A 27,762-nucleotide genomic window follows, 5' to 3' on the forward strand; every position below is an offset into this window, starting at 1 on the left:
TATAGGAGAAAAATAATTTATTTATTTAATTTAAAACAGTAAAACTTCAGCTTCCCCCCCATCAGGGCTTGTATGACAATTCTGCAGATGCAAAAACTCACACTTTTGATGCCACGACTAGAAGTTTGTAAAAACAATTTTTCTTGTTGTGGACACGTGAAGAGTTCTGTCTGTACCTTCAGCCTGGGTCAAATAATAATCTTTATTTAAAAACAAAACAGAACAAACCTAAAACACCTCAAAAGCACAAAGAGGCAGACAGCGGCTGGTAAACCTAGTTAAAAGACCAAAGTTCAGAAAGTGCATGGGAGAGGGACGCTGAGCTGAGGACACTGTTCCGGCTGCAGAACGTGTTATGGCTGAGCTTACACTTGGGTGACTAGGGGATGCAGGCAGATAAACATTAACCACACTAACAGAGGAGACAGAAGCCCACTGGGGCTGTGCAAAGTGTCCAAGGAGCACAGCCCCTTTTGCCCTCATCAGATGTAACAGCCCTTTGCTCGAGCCCAGGAGTTCAAGATCTGTCTGGGCAACATGGCAAAACCTTGCCTCTACAAAAAATCGAAATTTAGCCAGCCCTGTGGTCCCAGCTACTCGGGGAGCTGAGGTGGAAGGATCGCTTGAGCCTGGGAGGTGGAGGCTACAGTGAGCCATGACTGCATCACTGCATTCCAGCCTGGGTGTGGTGCTCCAGACAGCAAAACCCTGCCCCACAAAAATAAATACATTAAAAAGAAGTAACAGAAGTAACAGCCCCTCCTGGACTTGTTTTATTTTTTGAGATGGAGTCTCACTCTGTCACTCAGGCTGGAGTGCAGTGGTGTGATCTCAGCTCACTGCAACCTCTGCCTCCCCGGTTCAAGCAATTCTCCTGCCTCAGCCTCCCAAGTAGCTGGCACTACAGGCACACGCAACCATGTCTGGCTTTTTTTTTTTTTTTTTTTTTTGTATTTTTAGTAGAAACAGGGTTTCACCATGTTGGCCAGGCTGGTCTCGAGCTCCTGACCTCAGGTGATCCCCCACCTTGGTCTCCCAAAGTGCTGGGATTACAGGCGTGAGCCACTGTGCCTGGCCCCCTCCTGGACTTTTAGGATGTGACTTCCTTCCCATCCAGTCTTTCTGTCTGAGCACTACCCACCCAGCTAGACTGACTTGGTAACTGGATCTAAGGAGGAGGCGATATTGCTGTTTTCAAGGTCGGTGGGCCAGAGGCCTGGGCTAAGGCACTCAGACAAGCCCCTGCCCTGCCCACCTGGGTTGTCACCACCATTCACAGTGATCATTCATCTGTGGCAAGAGGTGGGCAGCAGAGGAAGCTGAATTAGATACCCGACGTGTAACTTTTTGAAGGCTTTTACAGAAGCAGATAGAGTGGCCAGTGGCATCAAAGAAACAGAATGAGAACTTGAGCCCAGGCACCCAGAGCAGGTGTTTTCTGAGCCCTCAGCTCCCTCTACAGGCCTTTCCTGACCATGGCCAGCCCGTTTGGGGAGTCACGTCTCAGCCCTGGCTTGGGTACAGCAGGGAGGGCTCTGGAGGCCCCTGCTGAGCAGGGTTGATTCTAACACTATTCCTCTGTGTCCTAGTATTGTCTTTTCTCTCTTCTCTGTAAATCATGTTCTTTTTTGCCGCAAGCAAATTCCTGAATTTTTGCTCCCTTCTAGAAGCTCAAGTGAGGGTTTTTACCAGAGACATACCCAGAGATTTGCTGTAATGTCCTTAGGGGAGTCCAGAATTCACTTACAGAGTCTATCTCTGCCGAGTGGCTTTCCCTGGAGCAGCCCAGAGCTCTCTTTCAATCCTAAGGGGATGTTTGTCTCGCTAATTTCCATCAAGAAATCTGTTTTCTTGGACAGGCACAGTGGCTCATGCCTGCAATCCCAGCACTTTGGGAGGCTGAGGTGGATCACCTGAAGTCAGGAGTTCGAGACCAGCCTGACCAACATGGTGAAAACCCATCTCTACTAAAAACACAAAAAAATTAGCCAAGCATGGTGACAGGTGCCTGTAATCCCAGCAGCTTGGAATTGAGAGGCAGGAGAATTGCTTGAACCCTGGAGGCGGTGGTTGCAGTGAGTCAAAATCACACCCCTGCACTCCAGCCTGGGCAACACAGTGAAACTCCATTTCAAAAAAAAAGAAACAGAAATCCATTTTCACAGGAAACCAAAACTCAGCATTTTGGACTCAGTCTGCTAAATGATTATTCCTTTCCTGATACAGATTTTGGTTTTGAGAGTCAAACAGGGATCAGCAGCACAATGTGACTTCGGTTTTGATCCAGAACCATTTTACTAAGCTCAGAAAAGCATGCTTTGTCGAGTTCCGATGGATTCCAAGGGAAATCACCTATCACAGGTAAAGCTGTACTTTCTCTCGCCAAGCCCCTGGAGGTAGCATCTCCACTTCCCATTCTTTGCCAATGGCTCCTGTGACTGAACAGAGAAGCTTTTTCTGAAATAAGACAAAAGCATTTGTGGAAGAGCCACAGAATAAAAATAGAGATACAAGTGCTTACTTTCAATTCTTTTCTTTTAAATGTAAATAATTGCTCCATGATCCATGCTGCCACTTACCCCAACTGAATACCAAAATAGCCAAATCCTTTTGAATCCCTTTTTTTTTTTTTTTTCCAGAGACAGTGTCCTGCTGTTTCCCAGGCTAGAGTGGCAGTGGTGCCATCCCAGCTCACTGAAGCCTCAAATTCCTGGGCTCAAGGGATCCTCCCGCCTCAGCCTCCTGAGTAGTGGAGACTACAGGCACGCACCACCACATAAGCTCTAGGCGAAAGAATGAGGCTCCTTCTCAAAAAACAAAACAAAACAAAAAGCTGAATCTCAATCTTAAAACCTTCACCTTCAGGGAGGAATGTTTGTTTGAGACCGAGTTTCACTCTTGTTGCCCAGGCTGGAGTGCAATGGCGTGGTCTTGGCTCACCGCAACCTCCACCTCCCGGATTTAAGCGATTCTCCTGCCTCAGCCTCCCAAGTACCTGGTATTACAGGTGTGCATCACCAAGCCCGGCTAATTTTTATATTTTTAGTAGAGAGCGGGTTTCACCATGTTGGCCAGGTTGGTCTCGAACTCCTGACCTCAGGTGATCTGCCCGCCTCGGCCTCCCAAAGTGCTGGGATTACAGGTGGGAGTCACTGTGCCCGGCCTGAGGAATCATATTTGGATTACTCATCTGTCTGGCCACTTTAACTTACAAAAAACTAAACTAAGAAGTAAATAAGCCAGAATCCCTCCCCGCTCACCCACTTTGGTCTCCCCAAGAACAGGAGGATTATAAGAAAGGAGCTGGGGAGACAGTGGGGTCTTCAGGGGTTCCCTGAGACGCCTCTTCCTGCCCTTGTTCCAGCCTTGGAATTGGAAGGAGGGAACCTGTGTCTGAAGTGATTGACAGGTGGGGGCAGGAGTGTGGATTCTGGCCTGTGCTTGACACTCAAACCCAAGCTACAGCAAGGGTTAGCAGCCCACAGAGGGCGAGGCCAGGAGGCGCAGGGAGACTGCTGTCCCTAAGCAGCTGTGCTGGGCTGTGCTCACCCCTGGTGACCACCACGCAACCTCAGGGGAACCTTCAACCTGGTGAATGGCAGCTGGTTCCTCTGTTGAGCAAACTTTCCAAGGAAAGCTGGGCTCTCCAGAGAATCTCAACACCCGGACCATGATGTCTCAACACCATGATGTCTGGATGGGGACACATCTCTGGGGCCCCCGACAGCTTATTTAATCACACGGAAGACAGGTGCACAGGTGTGGATCCCTCAAATTGTAAACAGTGCTGTGCAGTGCTGTGTGGCCCTCAGGACACCAAGGTCCACTGGGTGGAGGCACCGTGGCTGCAGTCGTGGACCACTGGTTTCCCTGAATCTCACTGCTACCCTTATGCAGATGAACGCCCACCCCAGTGCGCCAGGACACTGGTACAGGTGGAACTTGCTGCCTGAGGACCTAGGAGGTAGAAGAAGCTGAGTTGGCGGCTGCTCTCCCCCCAGTGGAGCCGAGAGCATCAATACCCAGGGCTTCCAGAGCAGCAGACATGCACTTCTGCCCCTGCAGCAGGGACGCACAGAAACGCCCACCCCCAGGAAGGCGGCACCTATGCACAGAACTAGAAAGGACAAAAGCTCAGGTGCTTGGAAGTTCCCCTGGGGTCCCTTGGAATTCCTGAGATTCTCCTGGCTTGGAGGGCGCGGGCGCCTTGGGAGTGCCGGCCGGGCTCTTGGTGGGAGGCTGAGAAGAGCAGCAGCAGCAACAGAGAGAGAAGAGCCGGGTTCGGACGGCGCGGGTGCAGAGGACGAACATGATGCAGTTGGCACCTCCCTGAAACGTGTTCCCGATACCCTGTCAGGAGAAAAGGAGCTGTGAGCATGGGGCTGGAGTTGGTCTCAGAAACACACGTTCTCTTAATTCTTCCAATTAAGAGAAACGGCTAGGCTGGGCACGGTGGCTCACGCCTGTAATCCCAGCCCTTTGGGAGGCCGAGGCAGGCAGATCACTTGAGGTCAGGAGTTGAAGACCAGCCTGGCCAACATGGTGAAACCCTGTCTCTACTGAAAATACAAAAATTAGCTGGGCGTGGTGGTGTGCACCTGTAGTCCCAGCAACAAGGAGGCTGACACAGGAGAATCGCTTGAACCCAGGAGGTGGAAATTGCAGTGAGCCGAGATCCCACCACCACACTCCAACCTGGGTGATAGAGCCAGACTCTGTCCCTGAGCCCCCCCTAAAAAAGAGAAATGGCTGAGAAACACACACACACACACACACGCACACACATGCACACACATGGGGTGGCTGGGAAGTGCTGTGTACCCCAGCACCTCCCCCCATCCTCCCTGCCATGGCTGATCTGGGATGACCTTGGCAGTGGGCCTCCAGCAGGGCTCCAGATCTTCTGGGCTGGGAAGGACCCAGGAGCAGTCAACTCTCCTGGGGCTACTCCTAGGCCACTGGTGAGCACCTCCCCACCCCGGACCACACTGATCCCACTCTGTCTCCTCTCTTCAAGGCCCTGTCTCGGGCAGAGAGGAAGGCACAGCACAGTGGGGCTGAGCTCCCTCCCTGCAGCTGTGCCTTGGCCGACACTGGGGTGCAGCCACTGTGCTGCGGGAAGGAATCAGGCTGTGCCTCCTCTGGGGGCAGGGATGACAACAAGGGCCAGGGAGGGCAGACCTACATGCAGAACGACCAGCACCGGCGTCCGCACCGCGGGGGAGTTACAGAGGGTTAGCACGAACCGCACGGTGCTCCAGACCCGGAGGCAGATGAAGATGAGCGGGATGAGCACCAGCTTCTTGTCCGCCACGGAGCAGCGGCGTGGCAGGCGGTGCTCCTCGGAGAGGATGGGCCGGTACTCAGAGAGCGCCATGTGCTGTGTGGGGACAGCGAGGGCAGACCTGAGCGGATGGGCACCCTCCCGTCACATCCACCTGGGGTGCCCAGGTCTTCCCAGGGACCTGAACTAGCTCAGGGAGATAGGGGAGATGGGCGGTGGAGCCCGGATCCTTTTCCTGAACCCTGATTGCTAGATCCTCCGCCCAGTCCCCATCTCCATGTGGAGGTCTCAAAGTCATCTGAAACAGCTCAGGTCCAAGACAGAAGACAGATCTTGACCCCTGAGGCCAATGCTCCCTTCCTGGTCTCAGCTCATGGAAACAACAGCTTTCCAGCTGCCTAGGCCAAAGCCTTGGGGCTCTGCTTTAGGCCCTTTCTTTGTCCCATAGCCCACATCCCACCCCAGCAAGTCCTGCGGCCCTCTTTGTTTGTTTAAAATAGATACACGGTCTCACTATGTTGCCCAGGCTGATCTCAAACTCCTGAGCTCAAGCAATCCTCCTGCCTCAGCCTCGCAAAGTGCTGGGATTACAGGTATGAGCCGCCACCGTGCCGACTGCTAACTTCAAAACAGATCCAGACTCTGGGTACTTCTGCCACCTTCTGCCACTGCCCCGTGTCCAGGCTGTGTCACCGCTTCTCTGGATGGGCTCCCTCCTCCGCCCTGTCACCCGGTCCTGCTCCCCACTGCGGTCCATTCTCAACACAGAAGCAGCAGGGCTGCTTGAAAACCGGTCTGCTCCAGCGAGTCCTCCACTCGGAGCTCTTCAGCGCTCCCCACTCCACATGCTCCTTATGGTCACAGCGAGGTCAACCCTGCAGCCACATCGACCTCCTTGTGATACTGCAGACGCACAGCACCCACACCCCAGGGCTCCGCACTGGCTGCTCCCTTGCTCTGGAATGCCCATCTCCATCTGTCCCCAGGGCTCCCCCCTTGCCCACTTCAAGACTTTGCTTAAGCAGCACCTTCTGGATAAGGCCCGATGCCCCCACTTAAACTGCACAGAGGCCGGGCACGAAGGCTCATGCCTGGAATCCCAGCACTTTGGGAGGCCGAGGCGGGCAAATTGCTTGAAGTCAGGAGTTCAAGACCAGCCTGGCCAACATGGTGAAACCCCATCTGTACTAAAAATACAAAAATTAGCTGGGCCCTGGTGGCACATGCCTGTAATCCCAGCTACTTGGGAGGCTGAGGCAGGAGAATCACTTGAACCTGGAAGATGGAGGTTGCAGTGAGCCGAGATCGTGCCACTGTGCTCCAGCCTGGGCAACAGCAAAACTCCAGCTCAAAAATAAATAAGAAAATAAATAAATAAATAAATAAATAATAAATAATAACTACACAGGCACTTCCTAGATAGTCCCATCCTCACGTTCCGCTCTTTATTTTAGTCTGTTTCCCATAGTTTGTCTCACCCTCAGTCCCAGGACATCATTCATCCTTGTTCCTCCGGCTTACTGCTTCTCATCGTCCTCCCCTCCAGAATGCAAGCCCCTTCCCTGCACAGGGAGGGCCTGCGGCGCCCCCAGCCCACCCACCGCTCCAGGAGGAGGACAAAAACGTGATCTTGAGCCAGTCTTGGCTTTCCTCCTCCTAGAGAATGTAGAATGTCTTTCATGAGAGGAAGGAGGAGATTCCTTCCAGATCAAAGCTGAATTTGTAAAAATAGATGAAACCACTCATAATGAAGATATGCTTTTTTTGGCCGGGAGTGGTGGCTCATGTCTGAAATCACAGCACTTTCGGAGGTCAAGACAGGAGGATCGCTTGAGCCCAGAAATTTGAGAGTAACCTGGGCAGCAGAGTGAGACACTGTCTCTACAAAAAATTTAAAGATTAGCTGGGCATTGACCAGGGGCAGTGGCTCATGCCTGTAGTCCCAGCACTTTGCGAGGCTGAGGTGGGCAGATCACTTGAGGCCAGGTGTTCAAGACCAGCCTGGCCGACATGGTGAAACCCTGTCTCTACTAAAAATACAAAACTAGGCTAGGCACGGTGGCTCACGCCTGTAATCCCAGCACTTTGGGAGGCCAAGGTAGGTGGATCACTTGAGGCCAGGAGTTCAAGACCAGGCTAGCCAAAATGGTGAAACCTGTCTCTACTAAAAATACAAAAAAATTAGCCAGGTGTGGTGGCGCATGCCTGCGGTTCCAGTTACCTGGGAGGCTGAGGCATGAGAATTGCTTGAACCCGGGAGGCAGAGGTTACAGTGAGCTGAGATTTGCCACTACACTCCAACCTGGGCAACAGAGCAAGACTCTGCCTTAAAAACAAAAACAGAATTAGCCAGGTGTGGTGGCACACACCTGTAGTCCCAGCTACTCGGGAGGCTGAGGTGGAAGAAGAGCTTGAATCCACAGGTGGAGGTTGCAGTGAGCCAAGATCGTGCCACTGCACTCCAGCCTGGGCAACACAGTGAGACCCTGCCTCAAAAACAAAAAGTGCATTTTTGAGCTGGTCCTGTGCCTGGGACGCTGAAGGCCCAGGGGAGGGGACGTGCCCAAGGTTTTCTGCCAGCACCTGGTGCCCTGTGGAGTCACTGGTGCATCGTGGCATCTCTGAGCCCCCAAGCTTCTGCAACTCACCCGCTCAGAGCCTTCCTCCTCCTCCTCCTATGGCTTTTAGCAGCAGCCCAGTGAGCTGGACTTCCCGCTGCACCCCTCTGAAACAAGTAGGGGAGCTACAGGGTGGGACTGCTGCACGAACTGCCCACTAGCTTGGCTGCAGTCTGCTCCTAGCGGTGCCTGTCCCAGCTCACCAACTCTTGGCTCTTTCCTAGCTAGAGGCAACTAGCACATTCTCAGCTCCCTGCCCACTGCTACCCCGTTTTTCTGAAACACTTGCTGATTTGGAAAAGAGGACCCATTGTCACCCGCAGGGGTCAGCCTCAGCCCCGCAGGCTTCCTGCCCTGCCAAAGGAAAGGCAGAAAGAAAGACACACAAAGGGCATCTGTAGAGAAGAGTCCTGGGCAGGGCCTGGCGGAACGCCTGAGAGCCTTCATCGGGGTCCCGGAAACTTCCCAGGGCAGTGGAAAAGAAGAGGAGGTGAGAAGGGCATCCATCACCCAGGCAGGAGACCAACAGTTAATAAAAGGCTATAAGAAGACAAAAGAGGATTTCTTTTTTTTTTTTTTTTTTTTTTTTGAGACAGGAATCACTCTGCCACCCAGGCTGGAATGCAGTGAACTCCCAGGCTCAAGCGATCCTCCTGCCTCACTGTCTCAGCCTCTCAAGTAGCCAGGACTATAGGCATGCACCAGCACACCAGCTAATTTTTTTTTTTTTTTTGAGATGGAGTCTTGCTCTGTCGCCCAGGCTGGCGTACGATGATACAATCTCGGCTCACTGCAACCTCTGCCTGCTGGATTCAAGTGATTCTCCTGCCTCAGCCTCCTGAGAAGCTGGGATTACAGGCACTTGCCACCATGCCTGGTTAACTTTTATATTTTTATTATAGACAGGGTTTCACCATGTTGGCCAGGCTGATCTCGAACTCCTGACCTCAGGTGATCCACCCACCTCGGCCTCCCAAAGTGCTGGGATTACAGGTGTGAGCCACTGCGCCTAGCCTTAATTTTAATTTTAATTTTTTTTTTGAGGTGGAGTCTCACTCTGTTGCCCAGGCTGGAGTACAGAGGCACAATCTCGGCTCACTGCAACCTCCATCTCTTGGGTTCAAGCAATTCTCCCACTTCAGTCTCCTGAGTAGCTGGGACTACAGGCGTGTGCCACCATATCCAGCTAATTTTTGTATTTTTGGTAGAGATGAGGTTTCACTATGTTGGCCACGCTGGTCTGGAACTCCTGACCTCACGTGATCCACCCACCTCGGCCCCAAAAAGTGTTGGGACCATGGGCATGAGCCACCGTGCCCAGTCCAAAAAGGATTTCAGACCAACTGGGAAGTCCCACAGCCATCTCCAGCAAGGAGTCCAACTGGGGCAGAAGAAGGGTCTAGGGCGGGTGAGAACTGGTTAAATTTCCAAGTAAAAAGAAGAGAAAACTAGAGGTCTTGATGCGAGAACACACAATGGGAGTGGAGGGCGGGGATTAGGTGTCCAGATGGCCACAGGTGCAAGGTGCATCCTGGCTCAGAAATGGCTGCTGGGTGGACAGAATGGCCTACAAGATGGGTACACACCCTCCTATAATTTCAGCCCTGAAAACTCAGAGGGCAAAAAGAAACACAGGGACTTACATCAGCAAGCTTGCAGGATGAGCCCGGAAGTCTGAATTTAGAGCATTTCCTCTGGACCTATCTTACTGCCCCAGCCACTCCTCACATTGAATCTTTGCCTGTAGTTACTTGCACTTCTGCCTCACTCCGGGAGGGCGAGATCCATGTCCGAGTCCTCAAGATAAACCCCCATGCTATACACAGTTTGGTGCTAGTAGATGCTCAGTAAAAACACACTGAACGAGGCTGGGCACGGTGGCTCACACCTGTAATCCCAGCACTTTGGGAGGCTGAGGCAGGCAGATCACTTGAGGTCAAGAGTTCAAGACCAGCCTGGCCAACACAGTGAAACCCCGCCTCTACTAAAAGTACAAAAATTAGCTGGGCATGGTGGCACATGCCTATAATCCCAGCTACTCGGGAGACTGAGGCAGGAGAATCACTTGAACCTGGGAGGCAGAGGTTGCAGTGAGCCAAGATTGTGCCACTGCACTCCAACCTGGGCGACAGAGCAAGACCCTGTCAAAAAATAAATAAACAAAACTAAAGTAACATACGGAATGAGTGGTGGAGTGGATCAATGAATGGGTTAATCTGTGGCCTTTTGCAGGCGTTTGCTTGTGGCCAAGAGGAAGCCCCTAGTTCACATATGCAGACTGGGAGGCAGGAACAAGGAGGAACTGGGCCAAGGTGTCAGAGGAAAGCCATGCTTTCCCAGGCTCTCCAGCCAGCCCAGCCTACTGATTTCTGAATTCTGGAAAACTCTGCCATTTAGGATATAATAAATCACTAAGCAAAGTTAGGTGAGTTATTTGCATCATTGATTGTGAAATTCCACAGTCCTCCCTTCCCTGGGGCAGCCCGGTCTTGGGTCCATCCTCCCCTTTTAGCTAAATTTCTCAAGTTTAAGCAGCCACTACAGGCCGTCCACCAGGGGGCAGGAGAGGGCTGTGACCGAGGACACGGCAGCCCTGTCCGCAGGAGCCCTGCGCCCCGGCAGGCCCTTAATCAGCTAAGCCTCCCTTTCCTTATCTACAAAGGAGCAAAAGGACCCGGCTCCTAATGGGGCAGCGGGAACCGATGCACTATCCATGTAATACAGCGTGTTGCATGGTGTCTGGTGCACAGTAAGTGCCTGGTCCCCTCCGGCCCATCACTGGTTCTGTCCCCAGAGACACAGCCTGTCCCCTCGGGTGGTCAAACTCAATGCCAGGCCTTGCACCTGGGCATAGAGGCCATGAGGAGGGCCCTGAGTTCTGAGGGCAGCGCCTACCGCTCTGTTGATGTGCTTCCGGACCAGGAGGTACAGCAAGGGCAGCAATATGTATGCCAGCATCTCCCACAGCTTCCCCGTCAGCAGCATCCACAGGACGTGGTCCTTGGCCTCTAAGTCAATCCAGCACCAGCCCACAGACACGTCCGAGGCATCGTAGCCAATCTTCTTCAGGGCGACGGCTGCCACAGTGATGACCAGCGGGATCCCCCAGCTGAGGAAGGAGGAGAGAAAGAGGCATTGGGGTCAAGCCATGGCTCCCAGCAATGTCAGCCCTCACAAAATGACACAGGACGCCCTTCAGAAAGGGAATGGTGCTCTCCGGAGCCCGGATGGCACAGTAGCCCTGGAAAATAAGGGATAGGTGTTGCCCCAGGAGTCTGGCTCTACTTTAGAATTCTTCAGGGACTGGCATTAGAATGGAGTGATGTGGGACAGCCAGCTCCCAGCGTGTGCCCAGCTGCTTTTGCATACACGTGTGTACAGAGTTCGAGACCAGGCTGGCCAACATGGTGAAACCCTGTCTCTACTAGAAATAAAAAAATTAGCTGAGTGTGGTGGTGCACGCCTGTAATCTCAGCTACTTAGGAGGCTGAGGCAGGAGAATCTTTTGAACCCAGGAGGTAGAGGTTGCAGTAAGCTGAGATTGTGCCATTGTATTCCAGCCTGGGTGACAGAGCGAGACTTCATCTCAAAAAAAGAAAAAAGTTTTGTATACATGTGTGTACAGAGCACATGGCCAGGCAGGTGTGTGTGTGTTTGCTGCTGTCATGACTGCTGTGAGTCACGTCCTGCTGTCCCAGGGTTCAGGCCCGTGGTGCAGACACTGGTGCTGCGTGGGGCCTGTCTGGTTTCTGTTCCGGGAAGCCTTGGGCACCAGCGTGCGAACACCTGTCCATGCTCGTGCAAATGTGCCACAAACCATCAGCGCCCCTTGGTCAGCCCTTGGGTCTAGAGGTGCACACGTCAGGGGCTTAGGGTTGCCTGGGCGGGGAATTCCAGGGTTCTGCTTACCTTCAGCCGGCTCTAGGAGGGGGAACGTGAGCTTTGAGCAGCACGTCCCTTCGGCCTTGAGGACTTCTTAAGCAATGGCGGGGAATGGAACCTGGCAAGGGTCAACGGGGACCTCTGAAAGCATAAAGCTCAGGTAGGGGCCCCTCCAAGGGCAGTGTTGGGCTCAGTTATCTTTTTTCTTTTTTTGAGATGGAGTCTCGCTCTGTCACCCAGGCTGGAGTGCAATGGCACAATCTCAGTTCACTGCAACCTCCACCTCCTGGGTTCAAGCGATTCTCCTGCCTCAGCCTCCCAAGTAGCTGAGATTACAGGCGTGCACCACCACGTCCAGCTAATTTTTGTATTTCTAGTAGAGACAGGGATTCACCATGTTGGCCAGCCTGGTCTCGAACTCCTGACCTTAGGTGATCCACCTGCCTCAGCCTCCCAAAGTGCTGGGATTATAGGCGTGAGCCACCATGTCCGGCCCAGGCGCAGTTTTCTAGAGTGCTCTCCCACAGCCAGCCACACAGCCAGGGGTAGGCCCCTTCCCTGTAGTCCCTGAACCAGACTGTTCCTTACACAGCAATGGAGCACACAAAGGCTACAGGGTTCCTGAGAGAGGCAGCCAGTGGGGTGGTTAAGAGCTTGGATTTCAGTGTAGTGGGCTGGATCCAAGTCCCAGCTCTGCCCCTGCTCGGGAAAGTTATTTAGCCTCAACACGCCAGGTTCTCTGCAAAGTATGGATGACCACAGTGACTGCAGGGTGTCATCGTAGGGTCGTTATGAGAATAAACAAATACATGTGTGTACAGAGCACATGGCCAGGCAGGTATGTGAGTGTTTGCTGCTGTCATGACTGTTGTCACGCTCTGCTGTCCCAGGGTTCAGGCCTGTGGTGCAGACACTGGTGCTGCGTGGGGCCCGTCTAGTTTGTCCGAGGAAGACACAGTACCCCTGTCCTAAGTCAGGTGCCTGGAGGGCAAAGCCTTAGGTAAACAGGAATGATACTATGATAACTATGAGATCAAAATTCAACGTGAATCTGAGGCCAGAATGAGGCCAGGAGAATTGTGCTTCAAGGGGTTCTCCCAAATGCTGCAGGGCTGGCAGAGGAGGCAGGGCAGGGACGAAGATGACAGGGAAAAGTCAGTTCCCTGGGACTGGGAAGGCCTCATGCAGGATGCTTCCAGAACAGAGGGGCTCTGGCCAACCATCCCCTCTGCAGCGCTCTCCAGTCCCCACTGGCCTCTGTAGGGAGGGGCAGGAGTGCTGATGGCAGAGTCACGTCACCCTCAGTGGCCTCGGTGGCAGGAGGCAGCGTGTCCTGTTGGCAGTCACAGAGACACTGGAGCAAAAAGACCACAAAAGGCCAGGCGCAGTAGCTCACGCCTGTAATCCCAACACTTTGGGAGGCCAAGGTGGGCGGAACACTTGGGGTCAGGAGTTTGAGACCAGCCTGCCCAACATAGTGAAACCCCGTCTCCACTAAAAGTACAAAAATTAGCTGGGCGTGGTGGTGCATGCCTGTAATCCCAGCTACTTGGGAGCCTGAGGCAGAAGAATCACTTGAACCTGCGAGGCAGAGGTTGTGAGCCGAGATCACGCCACTGCACTCCGGCCTGGGCGACAGAGCAAGACCCATCTCAAAAAAACAAAACAAAACAAAACAAAACAAAACAAAAAAAACAGTTAAAAAAACCCCACCCATAAAAGGTAAGAAAGGGTTGTTTTAAAACTCATGACGGGCGGGACGAGGTGGCTCATGACTGAATCCCAGGACTTTGGGAGGCTGAGACGGGTGGACCACCTGAGGTCAGGAGTTCGAGACCAGCCTGGCCAACATGGTGAAACTCATCTCTACCAAAAATACAAAAATTAGCCGGGTGTGGTAGTGCATCCCTGTAATCCCAGCTTAGTGGGAGGCTGAGGCACGAGAATCCCTTGAATCCAGGAGGTGGAGGTTGCAGTGAGCTGAGATTGTGCCACTGCACTCCAGCCTGGATGATGAAGTGAAACTCTGTCTCAAAAAAAAAAAGCAAGTGGCCTTTAAAGTGCCACCAAGCCAATCCTCCAGTCATAATGTGCTGTTCCTCATTACTTTATAGTTGCAGGATTCCGCTAAGGAATTCTGGGAAGGGGGTGAGCACTGTATGTAGGAACAGTCTCCCTGGAGGGGGACGGGGTCACTCAAATAGGGGATTCCCCTCTGAGTTGGGCCTGGGAGGGTCACAGTCGGCACAGCACTCCTTTGGGCTCCCTCTACATCCCCGACAAGCCTTATGGGAAACCGGGGGACCACACAGACCTGCACTCTGTAACTTTAGGGTTGCAGTACTAAAGCTACACAGCGGTACATTTCTTCTGTGATACTGAGTTTGTGCTGGGAAATAACCAAAGGGAAGGTCAAGTAGGCAGAGGGTTTTGAAAGGGTTAAGAATGTGGGTTTAAATTAGCTGGGCGTGGTAGTGCACACCTGTAATCCCAGCTACTCAGGAGGCTGAGGCAAGAGAATCATTTGAACCCGGGAGGCAGGGGTTGCAGTGAGCTGAGATTGTGCCACTGCACTCCAGCCTGGGTGACAGAGCGCAACTCCGTCTAAAAAAAAAAAGAGAATATAAGAATGTGGGCCTGATCAACAGGGAGGGGTTGTTTGAACACACAGGAGGAGCAGCTGTGTGAGGGCCAGAAGCTGCCAGGGCGGGAGTGGTATTTAAGTGAGAGGAGGTAAGAGGTAGAATCAGGGAGCCGGTGGGAATGAAGAGAGTGGAATGGTCCAATGATGCTGCAAAGCAGGCTGGGCCAGACTGACTCATGTACAGGCATGGACAATGGTGTGTTGGGAACATTTCACAACTGGCTCTCCAGAAAAACACAGACGTATGCAGGTGTGCATGTATGCATGTTTACACAAACACATAGAAATGTATAAATTTCACCCGCAGGATGTGAAGCATACAATTTATAAATAATAATAATACTCCTTCTTTATCGTCCATTCCATGCAGCCAACTGATTCTCACAGAATGCTTTTGTTGATTTCAGCCAAACCCTGGATTTTGCCAACCTGTGGGTGCAATCAGCAAATGAAAGAGCTCCGTGGCATGAAGTTAATTGATGCTTTCATTTCCCTTAACAAGATGAAAATGAAATAAGGAAGAAATAGAAAACAAGACATACGTTGTCACCAACTAGTGACATGAGCAACTTCTTGGTTGAATCAGGTACGAGTTTTCTTTCCCCCACACTAGGAGAGTGTTTCCTCAATTTTTTTCTGCTCCATGATCCTGTCTCTTCTCATCTCTTCTTTCCATACTGGCTTTTCTGCCTGCCCCAACACAGCTGCCATCTCTTCTTAAGCTCAGAGATGAGTAACACTTAAGTTTAATCTATACCTTTAACGTCTTCTCCATTACTTTTTTAAGTCTAGATCAGGGGTCCAGCAAACTATGGCTCTCAGGCCAAATCTGGCCCACTGTTTGTTTTTTTTAGATAAAGTTTTATTGCAACACAGCCACACTCAGTCATTTACAGATTGTCTACCGCTGTTTTCAGGCAGAGTTGAGCAGTTACAACTGAGGCTGCATGGCCCAAAAAGCTGACAACACTTACTTTACAGGAAAACTTTGCTGACCTCTGCTCTACACAATCAACAAAGCAATAAATCAAGCCATCAAGCCTTGATTTGTAGTCTTTGCCAACTTCCATGTGTAAATACTTCCACCATGGCCAATTTCCAGCCACCAACACGTGTAGTTGGAAACAGATGCACACAGCACACCATTAAATAGTATTTTCACCACACAGATTTGATAGATGCAACAACCTCAAGTGTGTAAAGAGTAAAATAGCTATCACATGATGAGCTTTGAATATTTATGGCTTTTTAAATTTTTATTTTATTATTCCCAGCACTTTGGGAGGCCTAGGCGGGCGGATCACGAGGTCAGGAGTTCAAGACCACCCTGACCAACATGGTGAAACCCCGTCTCTACTGAAAATCCAAAAAATTATCTGGGCATAGTGGCGCATGCCTGTAATCCCAGCTACTCAGGAGGCTAAGGTAGGAGAATCAATTGAACCAGGGAGGTGGAGGTTGCAGTGAGCCGAGATTGCGCCACTGCACTCCAGCCTGGGTGACAGAGCGAGACTCCATCTCGGAAAAAAAAACCACCATTATTATTTTAGAGACAGAGACAGGGTCTTGCTGTGTTGCCCAGACTGGAGTGCAGTAGCACAATCATGGCTCACTGCAGCCTCCAAATCTCGGGCTCAAGTAATCCTCTCACCTCAACCTCCAGAGTAGGGGGTACTACAGACACATGCCACCATGCCTGGCTTATTTTTTGCTTTTTGTAGAGACAAAGTCTTGCTTTATTGCCCAGGCTGGTCTTGAACTCCTGGCTTCAAGTGATCTTCTCACCCTGGCCTTTCAAAGGGCTGGGATTACAGACATGAGCCGCCATGCCCGGTCTATTATTTTTTAAGATGGGATCTCACTATGTTTTCTCAAGTGATCCTCCTGTCTCAGCCTCCCAAGGAGCTAGGACTACGGACAGGAGCCCCAGGCCCAGCTTTGTTTTTAATATAATCTAGTTTTTAGTACTGGTCGTATCTAACAATCAGCTCACAAAACTCCCTAAAATGTAACAATCGTGTCTCTCAAACTGGCTCCACGACACCACCAGACGTAGGATGAAAATGATAAGGAGCTGACAGTGCTCCGGGTTCCTGACTACAGGGTAAGGAGAAAGTTGGTGTTTCTGGAACTCTCAGAAGGATAAACAGAGCAGTTCTCCAGCCAGGGGGCCGTTCCGAGCTGCAGGTAGTCTAAATCTGATAGGTGCTCCACAAACACATGTGTGGCATAAATCCTGCTTTCTGGAAATGCGTATTGCAGTTCTGACATGTAGCCGTGCACGGTGGCTCATGCCTGTAATCCCAGCACTTTGGGAGACCGAGGTGGGCAGGTCACCTGAAGTCAGAAGTTTGAGACCAGCCTGGCCAACATGACGAAACCCCATCTCTACTAAAAATACAAAAAATTAGCCGGCTGTGGTGGCGGGCACCTGTAATCCCAGCTACTGGGGAGGCTGAGGCAGGAGAATCACTTGAACCTGGGAAGTGGAGGTTGCAGTAAGCCAAGATCGTGCCACTGTACTCCAGCCTGGGTGACAGAGTGGGACTCCGTCTCAAAAAAACCAAAAAAACCACAGTACTGACATGTAACACCTAACAGTTTTTCCCTCCTTCATAAGGGAAGCCACCACCCCAAAAAAATAAAGCCAGAACAAGTAACACAGGGCTTAATAACTGCACACATGAAAAAGACCAAGAGATTTAGTTGATTACAACCTAGAAATTCATGTGGTTGGAGGGGTCGTCCTGCTGCTCAGATGTGGGTGGCTCAGAAAAGCCAATGGCTGCTGCTGTCTGCCTGTGAGTGGCCATATGCAGCCCACATTCTAAACTTGAGACTGGCAGGCTGGCACCAGTGCCAGGGCACCTCAGGAGCATGTGAAGAGACGCTGGGCCTTGAGCTATCCTCAAATGGTTAAAAAGTCTTGAAGAGGACCTGGTGGTGGAGAAGTGGTTAGATGCCAGAGGAATGGGCGGGGTCCTGCCCAATCCTAAACCCGGGTGCTGAATAGGCAGCTTCCACCGAGAGAAGGTGAGTGCCCATGTTTAGGGGGTGCCATGACAGGTGCTGGGTGGGGGTGCAAGGTGGGGATGTGGGTTAGAACAGGTGACCAATAAGGCCCCTCCTCTCTAAACCTGTGACTCTGAGGCTGGGAGGAGGCCAGGCTGAGCCTGCCTGGATGGAGGAAGGTAACTCTGTAACTTGAGTGTAACCCTGACTACAAGCTTCTCCCAGAGGTGTCCAGGCCCCAGCTCCAACTTGCATTTGCCTAGAAACAAAAGCCAGACTCCAAGTAGGCTTCCTCCCCACTCAGAGGCTGTTAAGGGTTCAATTGCGTCCCCTACAAATTTCATCTGTTGAAGTCCTATTCCCCAGAACCTCAGAATGTGAGTGTATTTGAGAGACAGGGTCTTTCAAGAAGTGATTAAGTTAAAATGCAGTCATCAGAGTGGAACCTAACCTAATGCGACTCTGCTGTCATAACTTATAAGAGGAAAGGCCGGGCATGGTGGCTCACACCCGTAATCCCAGCACTCTGGGAGACCAAAGGATCGCTCGAGCCCAGGAGTCTGAGACCAGCCTGGGCAACAAAGTGAGACCCTGTCTCTACAAAAAAACATAGAAATTAGCCAGGTGTGGTGGCACACAGCTGAAGTCCCAGCTACTCAGGAGGCTGAGGCGGGAGAACTGCTTGAACCCAGGAGGTTGAGGCTATAGTGAGCTGTGACTGTGCCACTGCACTCTAGACTGGGTGAGAGTGAGACCCTGTCTTTTCTTTTCTTTTCTTTTCTTTTTTTTTTTTTTTAGATGGAATGTCACTCTGTCTCCAGGCTGGAGTGCAGTGGCGTGATCTCAGCTCACTGCAACCTCCGCCTCCCAGGTTCAGGCGATTCTCCTGTCTCAGCCTCCCAAATAGCTGGGATCACAGGCACCCACCATTATAGCCGGCTAATTTTTGTATTTTTAGTAGAGACAGGGTTTCACCATGTTGGCCAGACTGTTCTTGTACTCCTGACCTCAGGTGATCCGCCCGCCTCAGCCTCCCAAAGCGCTGGGATTACAGACGTGAGCCACAATGCCCGGCCATGACTGTCTTAAAACAAAAAAACAAACAACAGCAACAAAAACAAGAAGTGATGCGCACACAGATCTTTACAGAGGGAAGACCAATGGAAGACCCAAGGAGAAGATGGCCATATACATGCCAAGGAGAGAGGCCTCAGGAAGAACCAGTCCTGCCCTCACCTGGACCTTGCACTTCAGCCTCCAAAACTGTGAGAAAATAAATTTCTGTTGTCTAAGCCCCCAGGCTGTGGTACTTTGTTAGGGAAGCCTGAGTAAACACTGCAGAGGTTTTCTACAGACTAGACAGGAGAGACACGTGTCCCGGCAGCGGGTACCATCCCAGCTCCTAGGGCCCCCAGTCTTACAGGTCACGGATGACTTGGAAACTCCCTACCCCCACAATGCCCAGATTGGCAAAGCTGGGCCAGGACCCTCCACCAGCTCATGGAGGAGAAACCGACAAAAAGCCATTCATACTTGTCAGGAGCTTAGCCCTTTTTGGAACTCGACACCTTTTGTTTTTAAATGTCCTCCAGAGAAAGGAAGTGGAAGTACTGCCTGGGATTAGCCAAGCAGTGAAAAAACCACCTGCGAGACCTGAATTCCCCGCCGGCCTAGTGTCAGTCAGACCAGGCTACTTGTCCCCAGGACAGCAATGCTCTCGGCTTCCCTGCCCTTCAGAGCGGGTCCCTGGGAGTTCCCAGCCCTGCCCAACTGGGGATCTTCAGTTGCGTGGTTCTGGAACTTGTCCCCACCAGAGTCAGGGTGGGGGCACCTGCAGACAGGGAGACACACTTCCACTTCACACACAAATGCACAGTTATACTGAAAAGCGGCCCACTGGTTTTCAAAGACCCTTAGAACGCCATCCCCGCTGCCCGGAAGGGGTCAGAGGTTAGACTGAAGCGGGCTCAAAGCAGGGTCTGCTCAATCACCAGCTCCAACCCTGGGATTCCTGTACCTTTTCCCCACCCCAAACCTCATCCTTCCTACAGATCTCTGGGGGCTGGCACCTGCTGGGGGAAAACAAGCAGGCCTCTTCTCTGGGCCAAACACACCATGCCTGGTGTAGGTACCATGAGGCCTGGGGATGTTAACATAACTCAGAAAATGCTTTGAGAACCAAACTCTTGTGCAACAATATGCCAATTTAAAAACCTCAGGACACAGCAGGGCTGGGGGAAGCCCAGCCGTAGGGAGTGAGGCCTGGTGAGAGGCTGCCTGGAGGAGGTTTCTTCCCTGAGAACAATGGACACTTATTGTCCAGCTCCAGGGGCAGAGGGTCAGGGACTTGGGAGAAGTTCCGGGAGTCAGCCACTGGGCCAGGCCACCACAAGGTCACCCTGCAGAAGGGGAGAGGAATGTCCAAAGGAACTCTCAGATACACACTCATGCCCTAGTGCTACTGTCTGTAGCCCTCAGCTCAGGGATGGGCAGCTCGGCTGAAGGTCAAGGGGCAGCCTGAGCTCCCACACCTCCTGCCAAGTTGCTGGTGCTCAGCCCCCTGCCATGGGCTTCCTGCTGCACACAGGGATGCAGCACTGCCACCTTCACCAGTCACTCGTTAAACTTACGGGGAATAAACAAAACCAGTTCAATGATTGTTATTTTTGGGACTAGTGGCCAACATGGGGTACTATTCATGTGGCCACTGCATCCCTCCCTCATTCAGATGCCACTGCCTGGGGAGATGGGCCAGCTCTGCCACTGGCTCGTCCTTGCAGTGCCACGGTGAACTCATTTCAAATTAGAGAATTCAGGCCGGGTGTAGTGGCTCATGCCTATAATCCCAGCACTTTGGGAGGCTGAAGCAGGTGGATCATGTGAGGTCAGGAGTTTGAGACCAGCCTGGCCAACATGGTGAAATCCCATCTTTACTAAAAATACAACAATTAGCCTGGTGTGATGGTGCACACCTGTGATCCCAGCTACTTGGGAGGCTGAGGCAGAAGAATCGCTTGAACCCGGGAGGTAGAGGCTGTCGTGAGTAGAGATCACACCACTGTACTCCAGTCTGGGCAACAGAGTGAGACTCTGTCTCAAAAAACAAACAAACAAACAAAAAAACGGGCCAGGTGTGGTGGCTCATACCTGTAATCCCAGCACTTTGGGAGGCCAAGGCAAGTGGATCATTTGAGGTCAGGAGTTCGAGACCAGCCTGGCCAACATGGTGAAACCCCATCTCTACTAAAAATACAAAAAAATCAGACAGACATGGTGGTGTGCGCCTGTATTCCCAGCTAGTTGGGAGGCTGAGGCAGGAGAATGGCTTGAACCCGAGAAGTGGAGGTTGCAGTGAGCCGAGATCGCGCCACTTCACTCCAGCCTGGGTGACAGAGCTAGACTCCATCTCAAAACAAACAAAAAACAAATTAGAGAACGCCGAGAACCTTCCAGCTCCAGGCTCAGGTTTCCCCTTTTTGCTACATTGGGACTTCTCGCTCCCCCCAGAGCAGGGTTTTTATGGTAAACATGGGGGTCACAGACTCTTCCTTCCTCTGTAACCCTAAGCAAACTCTAAAGGGTGGATGAACATGTGTGTGAGAGGCACGGGGGCTGGACCCTGCTGGAGTCATACCCACACCCGCCTTTAGCTCGGCGGGGCCAGAAGAAACTCAGAGACGCTCGAGGAAAACCGGGTCGGCCAGGACCCTTCCTTCTGACCCCCAATGAGCTGCCCCGACCCTTTAGCTGCCCCCCCATGCTCACAGGTCACACAGCTGATGCCTGGCACCATGGAGGTCCTGGTGGAGCGGCTGGTCACCTCGCCCCTGCTGACCCTGATCTGGCATCACGCAGGCGCCCACCACCGTGCGGGGAGGAAGGGCTGCGCCGGTCTTGGAAAGGAGGTCCCCTTATATGGGAGGTGGAGAAATGACCCCTCCCAGCAGCTCTGGCCTCCCTCAGGTGGGCGTGGTAAACACACAGCCACTCAGGCACACCACATGAAAGTCAAAGATGGGACGTCTGTGGCAGCCGCCTCACCAGCCAAGACACAGTAGAAAGGGACTTCTCAAACACAGGGACTTCCCCTGAACACTGAGTATCTCACACCACCTCAGAAAAGCAACTGCCGGCCAGGTGCAGTGGCTCACGCCTGTAATCCCAACACTTTGGGAGGCCGAGGCAGGCGGATCACAAGGTCAGGAGATCAAGACCATCCTGGCTAACATGGTGAAACCCCATCTCTACTAAAAATACGAAAAAAAAAAAATTAGCCAGGCGTGGTGGCAGGCGCCTGTAGTCCCACCTACTCGGGAGGCTGAGGCAGGAGAACGGCAGGAACCCAGGCGGCAGAGCTTGCAACGAGCCGAGACTGTGCCACTGCACTCCAGCATGGGCAACAGGGTGAGACTCTGTCTCAAAAAAAAAAAAAGCAACTGCCACCAAAATTCAAAATGCTGTCAGAATCAATGGACACGAAACCCTTGGGTGAAAACTCGAGATGTGACAGGCTGTTTGGAGCCACCAACACCTCTCAGCAAGACACTTCTTAACTACAAAAGGAAAACTAGTAACTTTCATGCGGTGCAGGAACTTGGCAGATAACGCCTGAGCCCAGTGATCAGAGTTAACATCACCAGTAAGGGAATACGTCCAAGTTGCTGGCCACCAGGTAGAAAGCAACGAGAAAAACATGTTTCTGGGATATCCTGCCAAAAATGCAGAACCTGAACCCATTATGAGGAAGCACCAGACAAACCTGAACCGAGAGGCATTCTATAAAATAACGGGCCTGTACTCTTCAAAAATGTCAGCATCATAAAACACCAAGAAAGGCGGGAGAAGTGTTTCAGATGTAAGGAAAACAAACATATATTAAAATTAAGTCAACATACAAGCCAAGATTTTCCTTTGCTATCACGGACACTGTTAGTCCATGGACAAAAATCTCAACAAAGGCCGGCCACAGTGGCTCACGCCTGTCATCCCAGCACTTTGGGAGGCTGAGGTGGGTGGATCACTTGAGGTCAGGAGTTTGAGATCAGCCTGGGCAACATGGTGAAACCCCATCTCTACTAAATATACCGAATTAGCCAGGCATGGTGGCGCATGCCTGTAGTCCCAGCTACCTGGAAGGCTGAGGCAGGAGAATCACTTGAACGTGGGAGGTGGAGGTTGCAGTGAGCCGAGAGATCGCGCCATTGTACTCCAGCCTGGGCAACAAGAGTGAAACTCTGTCTCGAGTGGGAAAAAAAAACAAAAACAAAAACATATATATACACACACACACACACACACACACACATATATCAATAAAGTCCACCAATCAGGTAACAGTATTGTTCAGTATTAATTTCCTGCTTGGGTAGATGCCTGCGGTTCAGTAAGAGATTGTGCTTGTCTTCTGGAAATACATACTGAAGTATTGAGTATGTCACTCTTATTTTATGTTTAAATTTTTTCTCTCTCTCCTTTTTTTTTTGTAGAGGCAGGGTCTCAGTATACTGGCCAGGCTGGTCTCCTGGCCTCAAGTGATCTTCCCACCTTGGGTTCCCAAAATGCTGGGATTAAACCACTGCACCCAGGCCCTGTCACTTACTCTTAAATGGTTTCAGAAAAAAGTAACTGGAGAGGATAAAGCTGATATGGTAACATTTAGGAAATCTGGAAAACTAAAAATAATTTTTTAAATTTTTTGAGATCGGGTCTTGCTCTGTCACCCAGGCTGGAGTACAGTGGCGTAATCTCAGCTCACTGCAACCTCTGCCTCCTGGACTCAAGCGATCCTCTCATCTCAGCCTCCTGAGGAGCTGGGACTACAGCCGCACACTACCACGCTCCGCTAATTTTTTAAATTTTTTGTAGAGACAGGATTTTGCCATGTTGCCCAGGCTGGTCTCAAATTCCTGGGCTCAAGTAATCCGTCCACCTTGGCCTCCCACACTGCTGGGACTACTGGTGTGAGCCACCCCGCCCAGCCTAAAAATAAATTATTGTTGAAATGGTATTTCAGTTTTTAAAAACTGTTACAGCCAAAAGACAACACAGATTCCTAAAAGGAGTCTTGGACTGAGTCAGAAGTAGATTCTAACCCTGAGCCTCTCCCTTACCAGCTATGTAGCTCTGGGCCATCACATCTGCTATGAGGGTAATCGCCCCACCCATCCATTCTGTTGGGTTACTTTTTTTTTCTTTTTCTTTTTCTTTTTTTTTTTGAGACAGGGTCTCACTCTGTCACTCCAACTGGAGTGCAGTGGTGGTCTCAGCTCACTGCAGCCTCAACCTTCTGGGCTCAAGTGATCCTCCTGCCTCAGCCTCCCAAAGTGCTGGGATTACAGGTGTGAGCTACCACCCCTGGCCCTGTTGGGTTATTGGTGATTAGTGGGCTAATGAATGGAACAGCACTCTGCAAACATCAGGGGCCAGACACAGCTCATGCTGAAATATGGTTTCCTGAGGATGAGGTCTAAACTGCCTCCTCTCTCTGGAAAGGGGGCCACGGTAAGTATAATGATGGGGCCCCAGGTCGCCACGCAGGTGCTCTCCTAGGAACTTGTGCGTGTGCAGGATTCTCTCTAACCTCCTGCCTTTATGTGACTGTAATCAGTTTTAGCGATGGTTTCTGTCACTTCGCATTGTATCGTATCATTAAAAAAAAAGACTTACAGAATTCAAAACCAGTATCTAAGAGCTGCACACCATTTCAGAAGGGGAGGGCAGACGCTTAACTTCCTGTTCCCCCACTGCTGGACATTGAGGTTACTTCCAAATTCTCACCATGATAAGTGCCTCACAAGCAGCTTTATACATAAAGCTTTGTACGTATTTTAGATTACCTCCTTAGACTAGGCTCTGGTAAATAGGATTACTGGATCAAGGGGTATGAACCAAATACTTTCTACAAAGACTATTTCAATTCACACCATCAATAATACTGTAGAAAAATGCCAGTGAAACTGGCATTTATCATGTTTGTATTCTGCCTTACTTTTTTTTGATATGGAGACTCGCTCTACCACCCAGGCTGGAGTGCAGTGGCACGACTGTGGCTCACTGCAACCTCCACTTCCCAGGTTCAAGCGACTCTCCTGCCTCAGCTTCCTGAGTAGTTGGGACTACAGGCATGCATCACCATGCCTGGCTAATTTTTGCAATTTTAGTAGAGATGGGGTTTCCCCATGCTGGCCAGGCTGGTCTCAAACTCCTAACCTCAAATGATCCGCCCACTTTGGTCTCCCAAAGTGCTGGGATTTACAGGCATGAGCCACCACGCCCAGCCCTGCCTTACTATTTTTTTCCTCCTAATTAAATGAGGAAATGGTACCTTATTGTTATAACTTGCACTGCTTTGAGTATTAATGGTATATGATATATATTTATCAACTGCTGTTACTATTTTGCTTGAGTATGTCTTTTGTCCATTTTTCAGGATATTTGGTTTAAAAAAATTGAATTCCTAAACGCACATTAGAATAGGGATATCAACTTTTGTGTTGTCATATTTTAAAATACTTTCCAAAACTGAAAGCTTTGAAGAGGACTGAATTCCAGCAGTATGAAATGGTTAAAAAGTGGATAATCACGTATCTATGCCTGAAGGTGGTATTTCTCACATCAATAGATCCTGCAAACAAACTAATATCCAAAGAAATTTTACTGGAAATACATTGGAGAGTCCTTAGTAAGGTCATTGGCAATACAGTCTAGGAAGATCTAGGTCAACAGATGAACCTGTTAGACAGGTTTAACCAATTCCCTTAGACTAGCGAAGTCTGAATGCTGAGAACGCCAGAGAATAAATTGTCAAACTCCCTCTCTAGCTTGGATACAGGTAATTTTATTTTCTTTTAAGAGGCAGGCAGGCCACATTCAACAGACAAGATGAATAAGTTGCTTTTCTTTTCTTTTTTCTCTTTCTTTTTTTTTTTTTTTTCTTTCTTGTTTGAGACAGGGTGTTGCTCTGTCTGCAGTCATAGCTCACCATAGCCTCGACCTCCCAGGCTCAAGCGATCCTCCCACCTCAGCCTCACAAGTAGCTGGAACTACAGGCATGCGTCACCATGCCCAGCTAATTTTTAAATTTTTAGTAGAGACAAAGCCTCACTATGTTGGCCAATTGAACTCTTGGGCTCAAGCGATCCTCCTGCCTCAGCCTCGCAAAGTGTTGGGATTACGGGTACAAGCCACCACCCTGGGCCGCCTTCTTTATCAAAGAAGCTCTTCCTGAACAACACAGAAACCCCCCAGCGGGTCCTTAATGAGAACCAAACAGAAAAACCCCCAACTCAGGTTTGTTGGGCAATCCTTCTTTTCCACAGAAGCTGGACCAGGTTCTGTTATCCTTTAAAAAAATATACTATGTTGAATATTTTTAAAGACAAGAAGGGAAAGAGAACAGGTTCTTGCAAAGATAGGTACAGCCTCGACTGCTTTCAAGTACACGCGATCTCCCGAGTACTCGCTGCCCACACCCAGCCAAGTCATCACGGGACCCAGACAGTGTCAGACGGGATGCTTCCGGGAAAGCAAGGCGGGGCCCTGTTCCGTGGGGCCCTGCAGCATTTGAGCCACAGTTTGAATGATGTGTTGCAAAGAGTTTTTACTTGCATAGCTGAGAAGCAGGTCACTTCGTTTCTCAAGAACCAGCCGGCCTCAGTGCACAACTGAAGGTCAAGCGACTCTTACAGCCCTGTAGCCTCACCGTGTGACACCCAGGTGACCTGTCTCTGCCAAAGTGCTGACTGTGCTCGCAGTCCTTGGAAGGCACTTAAGTTTTTAATAGAAAGGACCTATAATTAGGGCAGTATCTGGTGCTCTGATCTGGGAGAAGGAGAAAAGGAAAACAGCCCCTAGGATTCCTGCCCACAGTTCAGCACAGGACGCCAGGAGATTTTCAAAACCTGACATTCCCCAGGGAAGGGCCTGACATTCCCTAGAGATTTTCAAAACCTGACATTCTTCAGCGAGGCTTATGTGAAAGATGCTTGAACCGCAGAGTAAGGTCTCGGCTCTTCCCCACTCTCAGAGAGCCTCCAGGAGGACTCCGAGACTCCCAGACCAGCCCTCCGCCCCCGACCTCCATCTCAGAATAACTGAACTCTGGAAAGTCAAGATCACCAAGAACAGAAATACAAGGGGCTGGGGCCTGAGTTTAGAAACGACCAAAGACAGAATAAAAAGGACAGTCCTTTGTAAACTGTACAGCAGAGACAGGGCAGCTTGGGAGCGGCGGAGTGCACCAAGCTCACTGTGGCTTGGGGTGGGGTGGTGGGGTGTGACTAGGAGTTGCCGGCTCTCCAGCCCGGGACAGTTACCCAACTCGTCTCCCAGCCTGTTTCCCCATGGGCAGCAGAGATGGCCAGGACATAGTGAAGCAGGTCACAAGGGGCTCAGAGTGTCCTCCCCTGCCCCGTCCAAGGAAACAGGGCCTGGCTCTGGGGGCGAACTCTGACCCCACTACCCCAAGTGGCTGTGCCCTGGGGCAGGCACAGAGGAGCTCCCTCGGGAGCGAATCTCCGGTAAGTCTGGCCTCCTCCCGCTGGCCCAGGGCTGCCCCGGGGGCGCCAGCAGGCACTGCTCGCTGTGGGTAGGGGGGTCCAAACTAGACGCGGCCTCTGGGAGGGCAAGACCGGGACGGGTCGGCCCGTGTCGGGGGCTACCGGAAAAGCACCGCCACCGCCACCCACCTGACGACATGGAAGGCCCAAAGCAGGTGGTCTGTGCGGGGCCCGCGCGAGGCGCGGACGATGCTGAGATACAGGTAGAACGCAATGGCTACGGTCCAGAAGAAGGAGCTGGTGTTGGCGAAGGTGGACAGCGCGCCCTGCAGCACGCAGTCCCACGAAGGGCCCTCGAAGTCCTGCAGCACTCCGTAGAAGTAGGAGGCGGCCGAGAGCAGGTCGGCCAGCGACAGGAAGAGCAGCAGGCGCCGTGCCCGGCTGCGCAGGTCGGGCCACAGGGCGTGCGTGGCCACCAGCAGGCCGGAGCCGAGCGCGGAGAGCGCGCACGACAGCAGCACCACGGCGCGCTCCGACGGCACCAGCTCGGTGGGCGGCGCGGCCTGCGGCATGGCGTGGGGGACCAAGAGCCAGAGCGCCGCGAGGGCAGAAGCCGGGCCGCGCGTGCGGCCACCGCCGCCGCCGTCTGGGCAGCTAGACGCCCGAGGCTCGCGTCTAGGCGCCCGCCCCACCCGCGTCCGGCCGCTCCCCGCCCATCTGGGCTCTGGGTCCTGAGCCCCGCCCACGCCCAGGGCCCCGCCCCTATATCCCGGTCTGAGCCCCGCCCAGGTGCCCCTCCTCGTCCCGTTTCTCCGGGCCCTGAGC

General features: G+C 51.7%; 1 protein-coding gene across 2 annotated transcripts; it reads right to left on the reverse strand.

Moving 5' to 3' along the window:
- Positions 1 to 27,762, reverse strand: GPR157 (G protein-coupled receptor 157). Of its 2 annotated transcripts, XM_003891071.5 has the most exons (4): positions 27,127 to 27,762; positions 10,798 to 11,011; positions 5,186 to 5,380; positions 1 to 4,350 (listed from the first exon to the last, which is right to left on the reverse strand). In XM_003891071.5, exons 1-4 carry the CDS (start codon positions 27,507 to 27,509, stop codon positions 4,135 to 4,137), a joined length of 1,008 nt encoding a protein of 335 aa, XP_003891120.1. In that variant the 5' UTR covers positions 27,510 to 27,762; the 3' UTR covers positions 1 to 4,134. The 2 variants fall into 2 exon arrangements, with proteins under 2 accessions (XP_003891120.1, XP_009186260.1); XM_009187996.4 differs by lacking the exon at positions 5,186 to 5,380 and having other exon boundaries at positions 2,536 to 4,350.

Source organism: Papio anubis, chromosome 1 (genome assembly GCF_008728515.1).
Source record: "Papio anubis isolate 15944 chromosome 1, Panubis1.0, whole genome shotgun sequence".
Classification (NCBI taxonomy): domain Eukaryota; kingdom Metazoa; phylum Chordata; class Mammalia; order Primates; family Cercopithecidae; genus Papio; species Papio anubis.

Coding starts and splice junctions, on each gene's coding strand:
- GPR157 (XM_003891071.5), bottom strand. CDS start 27,509: ATGCCGCAGGCCGCGCCGCCCACCGAGCTGGTGCCGTCGGAGCGCGCC. Junction 5,381..10,797: donor GGAAGCACATCAACAGAGCG/GTAGGCGCTGCC, acceptor GTCCCCACACAG/CACATGGCGCTCTCTGAGTA. Junction 4,351..5,185: donor CGGTGCTGGTCGTTCTGCAT/GTAGGTCTGCCC, acceptor TTCTCCTGACAG/GGTATCGGGAACACGTTTCA.